The sequence below is a fragment of the Trachemys scripta genome, chromosome 15 (genome assembly GCF_013100865.1).
Source record: "Trachemys scripta elegans isolate TJP31775 chromosome 15, CAS_Tse_1.0, whole genome shotgun sequence".
In the NCBI taxonomy this organism is placed as follows: Eukaryota; Metazoa; Chordata; order Testudines; family Emydidae; genus Trachemys; species Trachemys scripta.
This window is the reverse complement of record NC_048312.1, coordinates 10909263-10927830: the sequence shown is the minus strand read 5'-3', so window position 1 is coordinate 10927830 and position 18568 is coordinate 10909263. Positions and strand designations below refer to the sequence as shown.

At 40.2% G+C, this 18568-nt stretch overlaps 1 protein-coding gene across 1 annotated transcript in view; it reads right to left on the bottom strand.

The window, feature by feature from the left end:
- The window catches only part of GLT1D1 (glycosyltransferase 1 domain containing 1), an 86774-nt gene that overhangs the window by 54750 nt on the left and 13456 nt on the right, over window positions 1-18568 (bottom strand). The window contains exons 3-6 of the mRNA XM_034791044.1: window positions 17419-17524; window positions 12677-12728; window positions 4090-4126; window positions 2713-2769 (exon numbers count right to left, since the gene is read on the bottom strand). Of these exons, the coding sequence (XP_034646935.1) occupies window positions 2713-2769; window positions 4090-4126; window positions 12677-12728; window positions 17419-17524 (252 nt within the window). The remainder of the gene's footprint in view (window positions 1-2712; window positions 2770-4089; window positions 4127-12676; window positions 12729-17418; window positions 17525-18568) is intronic.

The following is an 18568-nucleotide window of genomic DNA, read 5'->3' as shown; positions in this document are numbered from 1 at the left end:
TAATAATCAAAGTGTTTAAGGTGAGATGGCTTTTGGAATTCGCCTTTCCCCCAGATGTGCCATTACAGGGGAAAGTTTAGAAGAGCTCGCTTTTACTTACGGGTTGAGGTAGGAACTCAGTGTAGCAGTGCTGGGGCTATTAAGCTTGCTGCACAGGTACAATTCACTGGCCCACCTGGCAGACAGATGGCACATAGTAAGGAATGATCCAGACACCTGCATTTCCCGCAGGGTCATTACATGAAGAAGTAGCGTGTGCTGCATCTATGGTTCAGAAGTTACTGGGCTCAAAATGCAAGATTGTATGGCCTGTGTTATGCAGGATGTCAGACCAGATGATCACAATGATCACTGAGATCTATGAATCTCAGTGCAGCCAGCCAGGCTATTGTAACTCTTGAATTTCCCTGTCCAATGGATACCTCAGTGCCTGCTTCTTTTTTGTCTCTTCTGGTCAAGCACCATAGATTTAGCTCCCCTCACCTATGGCAGTTCAGAAATAGAGACCCTTTAAATTGAAAGTTTAAGAAGCCAGAACTAGTCTGTTATAAAGTGGCATAGAGCCACTGAAGTCAATGCAGCTACTCTAGTTTACATCAGTAGAAGATCTGGCCCTAACTTGTCTTTTGGACATACTGTGAAACCAATCTCTTTCTGCATGCTTTATTTATTACTACTCATTTGGTAGTGGATTATGAACAACTATAGCTATAAGGTAGAAACAATGCTAGTATATGTATTTGATCTGAGTTTAAAAAATGTAGAACGGTCTCCACAACATGGGATGGCTTCTTGACTGCCAGGTTATTGGGGGGGGGGGGGGGGGGGGGAGAGAAGAAATAACAAAGCTATAAACCCTCAGTTGCCACAACTCACTCTGCAGTCCTGATTTCCCCACCCCCCAAAAATTAGGCAAACCCTTTGCTGAGTCTAGTCTGCTTCTATGTATGTATTTATTTGTATTCAGATAAGTAAGTCAGTGAGATTTTTTTTTGTTCTGACAAATGACAAAGGTGCTGTCAGCACAGAAAACAATTTGTGTTTCAATTTGAGAGGGAAAAAATTAACTTTCCAATTTTCAGCTATATGAACTATTAACTTTTAAAGTATTTATACTTACTATTCAAATGATGTACTCAAAAGAGTCGTGCTCCAGGGGTTAAATGTATAGTAGGCATATTAATTCTAAATTAATTAATTAAATAGGCATTTTAACCAATAGGCAATTCAAAAATCCTTTTAAAATTTATCTTGCTGTGTCTGGCACACACATCTGCTTGTATGTTTTCCTGTCCCCTGGTATTTCACTGTTTGACTGTAAGTCCTTCAGGCCAGGGACTATGTTTGTATGGTGCCCAGCACAATGGGGACCTGATTAAATATTTAATAACAATAATTAAAGACAGGCAGGAAGTCAGTTTTCCCATCCCAGGAAAAATTTTGAGAGTCTGAAAAACTTTCCATTCCAAATCAGGACAAAAAGCTGATAACTCTCAACATTTTGCAGAGTTGAAATCCTGCAATATTTTGTTTTAGAAACAAATATGCTCTCTGGAAATATACACATCCAGCTGTAAAGGCTGACTGAAATTGACATAAATGTCAGTTTCAGAGCTGCATATCACTCAATATCCGCAGTGAAACTGAACAGACTCTTGCTGTCAGCCTGGGATCCATGCAAAGTTCATAGAAATCTAATCAGTCCCACAAAAGATTTTGACAACTCAGCTAATTCCAACAACAAAAAGTTGTGTCTGAATTTTTTTCAACCAACTCTAACAACATGCAGATTATGCTTGATTTCTATGAACTCTAGGTCAGGTGCTAGGGGGTCTCACCCCGCTCTCGTTGAAATAAATGACAAAACTCCCATTGGCTTCAGTAGAATCTGGTTCATACCCTAATTACCTATTTAAAAGACTTATTAATTTATTAATAAAACAATCTGTTATTTTCCTAAATTTTCTGCTGCTTTGAAACCAAGTTTCAGCCCAGACTGAAATATACAAGTTGGCACCATAAAGAGGTTGCCAGATAGTTTAATGGCAACACAATGCCTGTCCAGAAGTCCAAGCATACCTACCATTCTTGTTGACAGTCTTCATAGTGAGGCCATATAGCGTATAGGCACAAATATTAAATGATATCTGACCTCTCCAGCTCAAGAATTAGGCTCACTGTGGGGGTTAGATTGTGAAAGTTTGAACTGCTGTGTCAGATTCCCTACCCATCTCTTCTGTCATACTGGCCTCCATCACATTTCTGTGTATCACAAGCATGCTCAGATATCTGTGCTTTGGTCATGAGTGAAATGAGTGTTACTGCCAACTATGTTTCCAGGGGACATTTGTCCATATCTCAAAGCCACTTTATTGTCTGGTGCAATTTCATTTTTGTAAGTTTAAGCACGTCTAAAGGCTGTGACTAGGAATAGCAGGGGTAGTTCGCTGCTGTGATTAACAAGCAAGGGCAGAATTCTGACTGCATGATTCTAGCTAGCACTGTTAATCCCTCATTTTCAAGAGCACTAAAAAACAACCATACAACAGATCAACTTACATATTCTAAGATCCCTTCCAGAGACAAAAACAGAAAATCATTCAAACATATCAGGAATATGTACTGAAAACTTAATTAGAGGAAGAGGCAGCATATGTAAGCTATGATCTTTATGCACTTTGTTCAGAAGCATAAAGCAATTTTACATTTTACCTGCATTTTGTAGAAATCTCTTCCAGTTAAAAGTTGCACTGGGTGTGGTCATAATTCCTAGATTCAAGGGAAGAAAAGGACAACAAGTTTTACTAGACCTAGGGTGGCAGAACTATAGCTCTTAAAGGTTGTACTGAGTGAATAATGTCTTTGTCAAATACTCTAAATCCCACTTGAAACTGCTCCCATTTCAAGCTTTTCCTTTCCCACGTACATTTCCTTGCCTAGAATTTCTGTAGCATTCAGTTTGATTTTTCCAATTTAGGTTCCAATATTTATACCTTGGGCCAAATGCACTCAGAGGGTGCAACTCCATGGAAGTCCACAGAATCATGCCTACTTGCACCAATGTTGGTTTGGCCTCTTAATACTATGTGGTTGTCTGGATGTCTCATAGGTAGATTTTACTTGATGGGAAAATCATCTGGATTGGTTCTGAAACCTATACCAAAGTGGGGAGGGATAGCTCAGTGGTTTGAGCATTGGCCTGCTAAACCTAGCGTTGTGAGTTCAATCCTTGAGGGGGCGATTTGGGGATTTAGTTAGGGATTGGTCCTGCTTTGAGCAAGGGGTTGGACTAGATGACCTCCTGAGGTTCCCTTCCAACCCTGATATTCTATGATCATGGAATAAAAAAACATCATGCCCAAATCCTTTGATGTCACTACCAAATTATATGAATATTTAATCTCTTAATAAATCTTAAACTCTTAACCCCACAATACACATTTAAAAAAAAATCTCTTTAGAAGGCCAAAGTTAAACATCTAAAATTTTATTTTCACATTCTACAGTTGGTTAGTTTAGTAACATAACCAGCAGCTGAAGCAGCCACATTTAAAATGCTAAGCTAGGTCTTAATTTTTATTAAATATTACCTAGATGGCACCATAGATGTATATGGCACTTTACAAACAGAATGCATCACATTCCCTGCACTAATTGTCCAACCAAGATTTTCAAAAGCAAATCCTGATTCTGGGTGCCTCCAACGTGAGGCATGTTAAAGGGGCCTGATTTTTAGAGAATGGGGGCTCAGCACTTTCTGAATATTAGGAGTGAAGAGTTTATGCAAAGCTCACTGAAGTCTATGGAGAACTCTCACTGACTTCACCATGCTTTGGGTCAGGCCCATAAATGTGTCATGTTGGGCAGCTGAAAGTTGAGTCACCCAAAATCAAGAGTTCACCTGAAAATCTAGGTGAAATCTTGGCCCAATGAAGTCAACAGCAAAACTCTGACTCCAGTGGAGCCAGGCCATCATCCTCTGTCTAGTTCAGCAAGACTTCTGTATCACTTGAAAAATCCACATAAGTAGGCATCACAAAGGTAGCAACCTTCAAAACAAGCACATACCTTGAATATTTCAAAACTTACCTTGAGTCTGGATGTATATTTTGCTTCTAGCATCTGGCTTTAAAGAGAGGAGAGCAAAAGAGTAAATTTCATTGCTCACCCCCGCCCCCCAAAAACTGTTCAGACTCAAAATAATCTAGTGCAGTAATATGCTCAACTACATAGTTGCCCTTTGAGTATTGAGAAGCAAAAGAGACTAGCTGTATTTCTAATGACCATTAGAAAGAAACACTTTTGCAAGGTCAAATGCACAAGAAGATCAGTGATTAAAATTAGGTTTAATCAATCTTTATAGTATCAACCAACCAATTTTGCAATTTGATACAATTACCAGATTAATATAAAACCTACTTTTTCCACTTATGCCAATGACACTTCTAGCATCCATTAGCCTGCTCATTGCATGGAGAGAGAGAGAACTATTTCTCTGCAGAAGGAAGGCTGTAGTTTCTAAAAAACACTGGGACTAGCAGAAAAACCATAATTGGTTTAAAAGCCACAGAATCAGTTTCATCGAAGTGCATTTATCTAAAAAGGGCCTTTCAAACATACCAAGCAAGAAACAAAACCCCACTTATCTCTCACAGCATCTTTTGTCAAAGACTGCTGCCGAATATATATGGGCTTATCTACGTGTGAAAATTGACCGGCATAGCTATTTTGGAAAAACTGTTCCGCTATAGCTTCTGGAATAACTCCCCTCTGTGGACTACTCTTCCAAAGGTATTCTGGAATAGCTATACAGTGCAGATATAGCTGTTTCCGCCATGTAGACAAAGCCGATGTGTTTAAACAAGGGCTTGCTCCTTCATAGCCTACCTAAATAACCTACCTTGCCTAAATAGCTCAGACTGAGTATTATGGTAAGGAGTTGCCCACTGGGGCAGAGCGTCCCTATATTATCCAGAGTTTGGCATCCAGATCTAAGCAATTAAGGATATTCACCTGTATCAGCAGATTGTGAACCTGCATATCACCCACCCTTAAGGCTGTGAAATCACAAGTGCCAGTTTTTTCTCTTAATTAATTAGCCTTTTAGAGTTGGTAGGACAACTCCTACCTTTTCATGTTCTCTGTATGTGTATAAATATCTCCTTACTATATGTTCCATTCTATGCATCCGATGAAGTGGGCTGTAGCCTATGAAAGCTTATGCTCAAATAAATTTGTTAGTCTCTAAGGTGCCACAAGGTACTCCTGTTCTTTTTAAGTGCCAGATAGTGACTTTATGGCAGGAAGAGATGCGCTGTTTTGAGAAGAAAGCCCCAATTCAAAAACAAATGTGAAACAACTGCACATATTGTTTTTCAGCTTTATCTTATGTGACTGGCCCTCTCTATAGCTCAAGTCACCACATTCAGTTTCAAGTACTGAAAATTAACAGCAATGGAAACGAGAGAGAAAGTAATTCAGGAGGAAGTGGTATGTCATCAGCCTGAAATAGCCCAATCAAGGGGATAGGAAGTTCACTGGAAGTCACTGAACTGCTACTTCACAAACACTCCTCAGACGAACACCAGTGCTGTAATTAAAGGGGGACCGGGGCTGACAAGAATTATGCTGTTTAGATTAGGTCTTTCCATAGTCATGGGCTGCACCCTACAGATCCTGTATGAATATTCTTATTCCATGGGCTGCCCTACAGATCCTGTATGAATACTCTTATTCCATGAGCTATAAAAAAAAAAAAACAACCAAAACAGCTTAAAGAGGTATGCAACAACATAAACACATCTCAGATATAGCGTAACAAATAACCTCTCGTATTTATATAGCACCTGTCCGTCCAAAAGAGCTCAAACACGTCATTAACTATAAACTGAGAGCAACGGTGGGGAGAAGGATGGCAAACAATTGTTCTGCAATTTGATGCGTGGACGAACTAGGGAAGTTGGAAATCTGGGCTAGAAGACTGAAGCAAACCCCTACAAAGAAGGCCAGGAGATCATTAGGGTGGGATTTTTAGAAGTGTTCAGCAGCATCTAATTCTGCTCCCCTTGAAATCAATGGCAAAACTCACTATAACTGCAATGGGAGCAGTGAGGCCAATACTGAGAGCTCCTGAATATCTCACCCTTAATGTCCACACAGAGCAAATGACTTTGTTACACACATGCAAAGGATCAGATCCTCAGCATAAACTGGAGTAGCTGCATTGAATCTGGTTTACACTAACTGATGATCTAATCCAAATAATTCAAGGACCTCACAGAAACCATGAAAAAACAAAGCAATTCCAAGTTCAAAATCTGAGCTAACTGTTCTTACTAAAATAAAAACCGAAAGCGTTGCCAAGAGCCCCACACGTAGTTATATATTTTATAATGCTCTGCATACAGATTGGACTTTCTTGGCTCGGTATTTGTTCTTTCACTTGCCTGGAAATACCATAACTGCTTAGGATCTAGCATGTCACTTGCTTAACAACTAAGTTACAAACCCAGTGAGTGTACAAAAATACAAAGCTAAGCATGAGTCTGAAAACTTTGTTATGCACTAAAGTGGAAAAAAGTAATAAAGAACATATTGTAATCTAGAATATTCTTTATAAGAGCACCTGTGGAGAGCACACTACCTCAAACTAGAGTTCTATGCTGTCACCAGACTAGGCATTCTTGCTGAAACAAAGATTAATGAATGATGCATAGGTGAACTGTACACTGAGCTGAGATTATGGAAGGTTGGTTGTTTTTAAGGACCACAACCCCTTTATCTGCAGCCTCATTTGTCAATGACACTGAAGAAACATAAAACAGGGACGCTCTAGTCAGTTCCAATGGGAACATTAAAGAGTGTCCAATGATAATACGTGTTTAAATTGTATCATCTAACTTAAATTCTTATTAAAAATGTACAAAATGAAACCCCCTCATTTAAAATTAACTAGATTTTATATTACAAATCTGGAAGGGATGATATATGTATGTATTTATTTATATCTTAGTGACTCTTTGGGGAGGTGAAAATTCACCATTGGTCTGTTCCTTTGAGGATCTGGCTACTCTCAGAGATTTTTAAGGTCAGAAGGGACCATTAATATGACATAGGCTGTGAAATTCATCAAGTAATATCTGCATCTAGCTTGTATCTTGTGTTTTAGAAAGGCATCCCATGTTGATTTAAAGATGTTAGCTTTCAAATCCATTGTCTCCAATGGGAACTTTTGGTGCTCAGAACCTTGTAGAATATACTTGAAAAAATGCAGAATTGACCCCTCTTTTATTTAGCACGAACATAGGATTCAATTTCACTGTACTGTATGATATTTATTGTACAAAGATGATTGTATTGATACAGGTTTTTTTAACTATTTCTTGATTCGGATACTATTGAAAGACTGTCTCAGAACTATCAGATATAAACTCAGAGCCTTATCTTGCTGTTACTTATAGGATGTGAATTTCATATTTCCATGTATATTTTAGAAGTCAAGTCACATGGCTCTGTCCCATACAATACTCAAAAATGATATTTAATCCTCACACACACACAAAAATAGCATCATGCTACTGAGAGCTGGCAGCTTTGCACAGGAGGACGCGTGTTACAGAATTAGGCTAAATTCTAATTCCACATTTTACATTGGCTTAATTGCATCCTCAATAGGTACACATTTCAAAAACCACCACTAACATGAGCCTGTCCTCTGGCCGCCTTCAGTCTAATTTATACCTCCCTGGTGCAAATTATGCAGCAATGTGCACAAGAAAATGGTAGACAGGGCCTGATCAGGGATCGTATTCACTCAAATTCATACACTATATGGCCTGGCTCTTAAGTCTTGCTTCAGAATGGGCCTCAACCCATGAGGACTTGCAGAATGGCACTCCCACTGCTTTGGAAGGAGCTAGAATGGGGCAGACAGTTTCAACACCACAGCTTCTGTCCTTGCTCCCAATTCAGCAAAGCATTGAAGCACATGATTAAATCCACTGAAGTCAATGGGACTCACATATTTAAAGTTAAGGAACTAGTTAAGTGCTTCGCTGTGTCAGGGCCCTTGACATAGTTTTTCTAGTAGATCTGTATATTTTACTCTTGAGAGAACTTTGCCCATAAGGAGTGAACAGAGGGGAAAATGGGGTGGGTGTGAAACTGGCCACAGATAACATTTCTTTTGTTGTATTCTCTTTTTTAAAAAAATGGGGAGGGGAACAGTTGAGTGGTGATAAAACTGCCATTGGAAAGTGTTTTTTTCCACTGAGATTACACTGTTGGAATAACAGACTGATCATAACCACAGGGCTTTTTACAATATTTCACATATTTAGATTATGCATTATTAAAACTTAGTATTGTGTACTTCCTAATGAAAGATACTTTATCCAATACAATGAAAGGAGTTTGTTGGAGGATATGACCCTCTGAGTACCATACAATTTCTAGTACTTGCTAGGAATCTAAATTCGTAATTTACTGACTAACTAAGAAAGCGCGCATTGGAGGAGTGATGCAGCTCACGTTAGTATGAAATAATGGGTAAGGAATCCTAATATTCTGAGGAGAATAGCACAGAAAAGTGCATTTGTTTCTCAATGTTTGTAGTTGAAATGTCCGTGTCCTATGCTTTTTCTTAGAGGATCGGGTGTTTTATTTGAAATAACAGTACTTAAGAGCCAGGTCACTAGCCTAGGACTCGGGAGAGCCTTCTCTGCCACAGACGTCCTGTATGCTCTTGGGCAAGTCACTTAGCTTCTCTGTGCCTCAGTTCCCCATCTGTAAAAGGGGAATTATAGCACAGCCCTGCCTCACAAGAGTGAGGGAAGGATAAATACACTGAAAGATTGCAAGGCGATCCATTACTATGGTGATCAGAGCCATAACGTACGTAAGATAGATTTACAGAAGCAATTAGATGGCTAACTGCTAATATATTAATTACTAATAGCCAACATTATCTGTGCCCAGATAAAAATGACTTGCCTAAGGTTACTGAGGGAGTCAATGTCAGAACCAGGGTTAGGAATTCCAGAGTCCAAGTTTACTCCTTTCCCCAATCTTTTGTCCAGCTGTTTGTTTTGTCTTTTTCAAGTGTAAGCTCTTTGGGGAAGGGACCAACTCTTTATATGCTAGTATAGTGCCTAGCACATTGTGGTCACTACTGACAACAAATACTACAAAATTACTAGACCACACATCTCTTTGGGTGTCTTTTTAATGAACACGACAAAATCAGATTAAAATCAATTAATGGTGAAGAAACTGTAGACAGTATTAGTGTGCAATATTAAACTGTTTGGACATGCGGGCTGTACCGCCAAACAGTTTTCTGTTGGTGGAAGGAAGGGTGGTGAAGCAAATGCCTAAGGGAAATGATTGCATGATTATGGAAATTAAAATTGAAGAGATGGTACATGCAGTTAGTTCCTATTGCTGTTGGTGATTATTAGATCAGAAATAAGGGAACACGTGGAGAGGAGGAGAAGGAATGAATTGTTAAGAGACGAATACCCTCTTAAGAAATGCCTGGAGTCAGTCATGTTGCAGCTCATTCAGTCAGCCTAGTACATGCAAACCGTGCAAATTTTCTGAGTTAATTTTGCCGTGTGAACAGTTCAGGTGGCAGCCAAAGGATTCCTGTTGCTATCTGTAGATCAGTTTCCAAAGGAACTGCTGTTTCAATTAATGAATGGACCAAGTTCTGGTATACTGTAGGAGTGACTCCCAAACAAGCTTGCAATAACGTAAAGCAGTGGTTTCAAGCACCTGTATTTGGATCAAAATCAGTCCCCAAGCAGAGGCATTGTATTGTCTGGAGCAACTGGAGAGCAGATCTGCTACACCAACCTCTTAAGCTATACAGTATGTACTCTCCTTTGAACTTGGCGAGCTCTGCCGGCTGGTGTGGAGGATGCGTTGGGCCAGGGCCTCCACAGCTCTCTTTGGGTTTGTTAGAGCTGCTAATGACACTAGCCAGGAGCAGTCTTTGTACTCAAGTGAGGGCAAAGACTGCAGCTGTGCCCAGTTCCTTGTGCCTTCCCCATTCTTAAGCATCTGTGAAGGGTCCAGGTTCAGGCCTTGTCTACATTTGGCATTGGCCCCAAATACAGCCATTTGGTGGCCAGCCACAAGTGTAGCTGCCCTAGTGCAAACACCTATTATAGACAGGGTAAAGAACGCTAAACTGCTGCAGCTCACCCAGCTTCAAGCAGAGGTTAGCCCCACCATTACAAATAACAGTGTTGCCTGTAAGGGAGTTACAGTACTGCAGGTACAATGCTGGCTGTAATTGGGGGAACAAATACAGGCCCTTAAACTGGTATATTATGGGCCAGATCCTCAGATGGTGTAATCTGACCTAACTCATTCAAATCAATGGAGGTTTATTGATTTACAGCAGATGAGGATCTGGCCTGAAGTTTGTAAAGCACTTCAAGGTCTTTAAAAGGAAGGTGTTATCGAAGTGCAAAGTATTATTTTATTATTACAATGGATACTGTTGCATGATCTAAACTACTTCCACTCAAAACAAATGAAAAGGTTATTTCCTTTTAATATCTTCCAGCACATGCAGTGCAATTATAAAACAAAACACACGAATGACAAGAGAGGAAAAAATATGACCAAACTAAATGCTTCCAATTCTGGATTATTGGTATTTAGGTAACTGCTCTACTGCTTTTCTATTTGATGATAATTAGTGGGATTAGCTAAATTATATACTGGGCCAAATTTGTTCACTAAGAAGGATTATTTACACAAAGCAAAATCTGACAATAATGTAATTACACTAAAACCATGCCTTTAGAAAGAATGCTCAGACAGAAATCGGCGAAGAGAATCACATTTCTTGCACAACTGATTTTGTCCAACCTCATTGTCTGATTTATTTGCAAGGCCTGTTTCTTAAACTCCTTTAATTTTAGTCTCTCTCTGAAATTTGTGAGTGACTCTCTGTAAAATTTCAATGTAAGTTTACATTTTTCTCTTGTCTTTTACTTTCCCTATTCCTTTGGTCTATTCAATAGATTTTTAATAGTATAATTTTAGGAAAGTGGTCATATTCACCCATGGTAGGACTACACTGATTTCAGCTCAATTACCCCCAAAATGAATTTGGAACAAGACATTTAAGATCAAAGCCTCACTCTCTCACTTTAATTCCTTTTTGTTTTAGAGACGGTAGTGGCTTTAATTAATTAATTCGGGACTAAATTCTGGACTCTATGCAAAGCTCAAGTAATCAAGTGGACACATCCACCTCACTAAAAAAAATTGGATGAGGCTACTGAACTCATTTCATATGTTACTTAAATAATATTTGAACATCAATCGCTAGAAGTAAATTACTTAACACCAGATCTTGGGAATCCTAATAAAACTAGAAAACTAACCCTAGCAATTAAGGGCCTGATCCTCTAGCCAATGAAGTCGATGGCAGAGCTATCATTGACTTGAGTGGTGAAGCATTAGGGCTTAGATAAATGTTACCACATTTAGGTCCCAGTCCTTCAAAGAGTTCCACACAGGTGGATTCCTATGTCCATGTGGAACTTCACTACAGTCAACAGGGCTACATATGGGGAAAGAGGTTTGCCTACAGGATCAGGACCTTATGTATTAGGTGTATGGACTTTCATAAATACAATATACATTCTTCCAGAAACACACAGTACACGTACCAAAGAAAAAAGCACAAAAGTTTTGTCCCCCCAAAATCTTTTGCTGACATCTATATCAGTTCAAAATTTATCTTTGAGTGTCACACAATTTTAGTAGAAAACATTCCTTTTTAACAATCTTCTCCCATTACAGTAAAGATTAAATGTAAAGCTTGCTGTAAAATTGAATTCAATGTGGAAATACATACTTCATGCAAATAAAAATAATGCTCCCACTAACAGGACTGAGAGTGTTTGGAAGAACTAGGCAACTATCAGTTAAATAATATATTCAGCAGATAATATATTATTCAATGAATTTTATTTTGCATGATTCATCCAGATCTACTGCTGATCAGATACTATCAGTCAAAGAATTTGTCAAATAATGTATTTTTATCTAATATGTTATATTACAAATAAATGCATCCAGTATTTGGCCAGCTGCAGCATTTAGCATAGAAAAGTTTTTCATTTTCTTTTCAGAAACTAACACCATTTTTTAAAAGGCATTACGTATTTTGGTGCTGTATACCTTTCACAGTCTGGGAAATAGGGGATCTCGTGTTGCTGGGCTTGGCCCAACATTCATTTTAGCTTTGTTTTCTGTGTTGAAAAAGCAAGTATTTACAAATGAATTTTTAAAATTGCTCACTGTAAATAGAGCTGTTTAGTAAAATTGTGGCAACATCCAGGGGCTTAGTAAACGATGTAAAAGGAAAGAACATCAACATACTATCAGGAGATACTCAAAAGGCAAAGGCTAGTTTTAATTGCTACAGAGCAGTACTTTAAAAACAACTAGAAACTCTTCTCAAATACTAAAGACTTTCAAATGCCAGACCTATTTGACCTGGCAAAGTGCATAAATATAAAGTGTTTTCTCCTCCAGAAACAAATCAGAAATACACACTATGAAGATTATTAAAATTCTCCCGCATTATTTAGAATTAAATTGTATGGTAATGCCTAGTTGATAATGCTATAAAATAATCATATAAACATACCCACTCTGCTGCTGCCAGTTCCTTCATTTTCTCTGTGAAAGCCACTGCAAACCTAGTTAAATGGACAAAAATGGGGAGGATCATCTGCTTAAAGTCTTTAAATATAATAATAAAGGGGCACTTCAGAACAAAAGTATATAAGAACAAAGACTGGAAGCTGATAAAAATGATTACAGTAAGATGGAAATGCAGGAAGCAGCAATTCTATTTGTTTTGCCAAGTAGAGCTAAAGTGAGGATTTATTGCATTCAATGAAAGCCCAGACACTGGGGATGCCCACTGCCATTTATCCAGATTGACACAGTTGCCTCCAGGCTGTTCTTCCCACTTCTACTCCCAAGTTATGGTACACTTCTTTCTAACGAGAGAAGGAATCTGAAGTCCAATACGGTTAGGGCAGTGGTCCCCAATGCGGTGCCCGCGGGCGCCATGGCATCTATGTACGCCCGCGTACTGGCCGGCGGACGAGCATCTGCCAAACGCCGCCAACAAGCAGCGTCATCCAGAGGCGTCCCCGCCGAAATGCCGACGACGACTCTGGATGATGATGCTTGTCGGCGGCATTTTGGCGGCGACGCCTCTTGACGTTGCCGCTTCTCAGTGGCATTTCGGCGGATGCTCGTCTGCCGGCCACGGTGCGTGGTGGCTCGTCGTCCGGCGCCCGCCAGATGAAAAAGGTTGGGGACCACTGAGTTAGGGCATGTCTACACATACAGTGCTGCAGCTGTACCAATTCACACCCCTGAGCAACATAAGTTATGTCGACATAGGCAGTAGTATAGACATAGCCCTACATATTGCTGGCAGATCAGCCCAGGCCAGCAATTTGCACCTCTTTACCAGTGAGTTCCTGTATAACGCTTCACCTTCCCTTCTCCCCACTGTCTCCTAAGTTCCTGTATCGATGCTGTTTACTTAAATCAGCGTCGATGAAAGAGGAACAGTCACAAGCCTGTTTCCATGCAGTTGCTCGGTAGTATCTGCTCTACACCATTACAATGCATTCCACATATACAATTTGACAGTTTAAAGGTTATTAAAGCCTTTGCAAATGCTTGTTTTCTCAAGTTGCATATGCTCCCTTTCAAGTTTTTACAATTATACTTTCAATACATCACATTAACAAGCAGAAAAACTCTTGCTCCCAAGTCCACAAAGTACTGTCAAATTGAAAATATACCCTGGAGGAGTACAACCACCATTTAGAGGAATTTGATTAAAAATGAAACACTCATTATAAAGCTAGACACAGTTCAATACTTTGTTTTATGGAATTTGGTGGTATATTGTGCTGGACAAGTAATCTACGATTCATGGAACTTTTCTGCTTAGAACCCTGAAATCAATAATAAAAAAATCAATTTTTATTTTAATAACTATGCAATGAATAATACAGCCAGGATGATCTGTTCACCGTAGCTTCTAGAAAACTGAATTACCTTTCCTATACCAGAGAAAACATTATGAACTCTACAAAGCACGTGGTAATACATTTTGAAGCATCAGAACAAATCTAGCCTAATAAAATACCTTTAAAGTTCCTAAGCTAATTATCACAAAACTGCATTGATTACCCATAGAAGGTATTTGACATATGCAAATACTATGTTTTTGCAAGATTTCATATACTCTAAATACAGAAACACAGGTCACAATGGAGAGACTTCAAATTAAAAAAAATAGGGGTCCAGTTTTTATAAAAATGTTCAGCTTGCTTCTGTCTAATGTTCATATTTAATATTTTTGTATCAATTGCCACACTATCTCTTTTCTCCTCCTCTTCCAGAGTTATTTACCACAGGTGTTTCTGAAATGAAAACTACAATGTAATATAAATGATATTCTAACCATCTGATTACAAGCAAGAATAAACTTCTAAGGCCTCGATTCAGGTCAGCACTTAAGCATCTTCTTAAATATAAGTCCCACTAGGACTTAAGCCTGGGTGGGCAAACTTTTTGGCCCGAGGGCCACATCGGGGTTGCGCAACTGTATGGAAGGCCGGGAAGGGAAGGCTGTGCCTCCTCAAACAGCCTGGCCCCCGCCCCCTATCCGCCCCGTCCCACTTCCCGTCCCCTGACTGCCCCCCTCAGAACTCCCAACCCATCCAACCCCCCCTGCTCCTAGTCCCCTTATCTAACCTCCCCTGCTCCCTGTCCCGACCCCTATCCACATCTCCGCCCCCTGACAGGGCCCCTGGGACTCCCACTCCCAACCCTCCCTGTTTCCCAGCCCCTGACTGCCCCCCCCCCGAACCTCCACCCCATCCAGCCACCCCCTGCTCCCTGACTGCCCCCCAGGACTCCCCGCTTCCTTACCCAACCCCCCCCCCCCACTCCTCGCCCCCTTACCAGCAGGAGGAGCTCGCAGCCGCGACACCCGGCCAGAGCCACCTGCGCTTCCCACGCTGCCCAGCGGCATGGCTGTGGGGAAGGGGGGACAGTGTGGGAGGGACCAGGGACTAGGCTCCCCAGCGGGAGCTCAGGGGCCGGGCAGGACAGTCCCATGGGCCGGATGTGGCCCACAGGCCGTAATTTGCCCATGTCTGACTTAAGCACGTGCTTAAATGCTGTCCTGAATCAGAGTGCTTTAGTGATTGGTTCACTGGGACTTTGACTTGTGCCCATGCAGAAGAGCTGATGTGAATAGAGATACTTTCCTGAACTGGAGTGTGAGGCCTTACACTCCAGTTCAGGTATTTAAGCATGTGTCTAACTTTAAGCATGTAAGTAGCCACTTAGCTTCAATGCGGCTACGCAGATGCTTAAATTTCAGCGTGTGCTTAAGTACCTTGCAGCTTCAGGGTTTATAGTCCCAGTCTTCAGTGAGCTCCACCCCTGCATTCATGCAGAGCTCATTGTAGAATCAAGGGCTACAAAGCATATTCTGCCACCATTTCTTAATGTTACCGTTACTTATGTTGATTAGTACCATATTCTATGACTATTCCCACTGAAATCATGTTTTACTTGCATGTCAGTGGGATGACTCACAGAGTAAAGTACTACTCAACACAAGTAAAGGTCACTGAATCAGCCTCCAAATAAACTGTCAATAAAAGTTAAATCAACCATTACATTAATTTTAAATATACCAATAAAAATGTACCATGGTTTTGAAATACTCTTGAGTTCCAATGCATGAGATGGAAGGTCCTACGCCTGCCTCCAAAACCCACTGAAGTCAATGGAAAGATTCTCATTGACTTCGATGGACTTTGGATCAGGCCCTAAGACAGACCCTCCCCTTTTCAGTGAATGTAGATGTTGAAAGAGTGAAAAGTGTCATCAAAAAGTCTGTTCAGTGTTACACGTATATTCTGATTCAGGAATTAGTTCTTGCAGTATCTTGGATAGCTTTATAACTAGTCACTGGATTTTTTTCTTTAATTGTAAAACAACAGGTTAACACGCAATACTAAATGATTTTTCTTGCATGGTCTATGCTGCTTTGTTTAGGCAGCTGTAAAAAGAAGCATATTAACAAAAAATAAAAAAAGAAAGAACAAAACCACTTTCAACTTGAGTCTCCGACACTCCAATCAAGTGCACTGTCAACGTGCCAGATGCAAGCACTACATGAGCCACAGAAAAAGCTTTTGTGAGACATAGGGGGGAATCAGGTTTGAGTCTGTAATGTACTGATCCTAATGCATATATTTGTTAGTTGTGGTTTTGCTGAAATTAAACAGTTGGGCAGCTTTGAACTTGGATTGCAAATGCTGATGGAACAGGGTTCCCAAGATAGACATTATTTGTATTGTAGAAGGGAGGTTAATAGAAAATGGACATGGATGTTTAAAAGTATAATTTGGGGGCAATGATTATTATTGTTTACTATATGTTTGTACAGGCCTAGCACAATGGGGTCCAACCCGGTTTAGGCCTGTAGGCACTACTGCAATAACAAATAATCATCATACCAGTTTGGGGGTCAAATACCCAACTGTCATGTTAGTTATGAATGACAATTCTGTGGATATCGTGGGACACTCACAGCTGTGTTTTAGTCCTGGCAAACCACTGAAAATATACATTGAAATAAGTGGGGGCAGGTAACATTGATTTGCACTCACATACTAGGGTGATGAGCTTAATCACAAAAAACTAAGATAAATAGATCACATTTTTGCAAGAGAAAAGACATACCATCCCAGTGCAAACTCACTATCAATCTACCATTAAAGAGCAATAAACTGCCAGATGCTGTGCCTTAAAAAAAGCAAACCTATTATTTTCCAAAAAATTCCCCTCCTCCTACACACATATATCTGATCACATATAAATTAAATATGCTAGGTATTAGTTTTACTGCATTTCTGATTATAAGATTATTACACCTTTTACCTGCCCTATAATATGATTTCCTCTTCACATGCACACATCCACTATTCTCGGGAACAGTTGTGGTTTAGCAGACAAAGCACAGGGTTAGATAATTAGGACAAGTTCCATTAACTTTTAATTGGACTTGAGCTTCTAACTAACATTGGTGCTTTGGAAAATCCCCAGGGCTCTTCCACCAGTTCTTTGTATGATTTGGGTAAGTCATTAATATGGTCAAATACCACAGTGGTGACTGCAGTATAAGAATGTTTGTAGTTCTTATTGAAGTCTATGCCAAACTCCCAGTAACTCTCGTGGTAACAGGTTCAGGTCTTTAATAAACACCAACCACAATATTTATTTATTTTTATAATGATGAACAATAATCTTCTGCATAAACTCTACATTCATTGTTACCTGGCTTCTTCTAACACTGCCCCCATCACCCGGTGTTTTTCTTCATGTTTGACGTCTTCATTTATATCCGTGCCACCGAAGATGATTCCAAAAGGAATTCTACTACCTGCAAAATGAAAATAACTATGAGACAGGCAGGAGAGCTACATGTAATCTAATAAGTTTAAGACTTGAAGAAAGTACTAGTGAATAGCGTTGGTGAACATGAGATGTTATTCCTACAACAGTGTATATCTCCAAGCTATGTTTCTACACTCATCAGCACAGTCCTTTGGGTACGTCCAGACTACCCGCTGTATCAGCAGGTAGCGATCGATTTATCGGGGATCGATATACCGCGTCTCGTTAAGACGTGATATATCAATCCCCGAACGCGCTCTCCGGAACGAGCGGCGGTAGTGGAGTCAATGGGGGAGCCGCGGCCGTCGATCCCGCGCTGTCAGGACCCAAGGTAAATCGATCTAAAATACTTTGACTTCAGCTACGCTATTCACGTAGCTGAAGTTGCGTATCTTAGATCGACCCCCCGCCCCCCAGTGTAGACCAGCCCTTTGATGACACCTGGTTAAGCTTGAATTTTAATGGGATCACGCAATACGTATACTCTATTACATGCATGCTAGTCTATTATCTACCTGTAATGTTTTCTTAGGCCTTGCCTATACTCAGCCAAAAGGCAATTGCAATAAATAGTTGGTTAGAACAGCTTGAGTTTCCTTACTCAGCTGCCTTCCAAGCATTTTACAAGCATTGGTTGACCCAGTTAGTTGTTACATTTGAGAAAACGTCTTTAGCTGAGATAAGGCAGAATAGGTGAAGTCTGCTATAGTTTCTCCCTAGAGAACTGAAGCTGCTCTGGATCAACCAATCTGCTTAACTCTGCCCCATGATACAGCACCTGCTCGGGTTTACAGATTATCCAGAAGCAGCTTCTGCATATGTTTGGTCACTATACGAAATGCACTTCAGGAGTCCCAAAATGTGCTGGTACAACACCAGTTGTAAGCGTGCTGGGCGTGCCAACAGCTTATTTTATTGGGGCTGCTGTGAATGAGGCCTTGTCAACACTCAAGTTTGTAGTCAGAGGTATAGCTACATCAATATACTGCACTGGTGCAAAAACCTTTCGTAGACATACTGCACTGGTGTA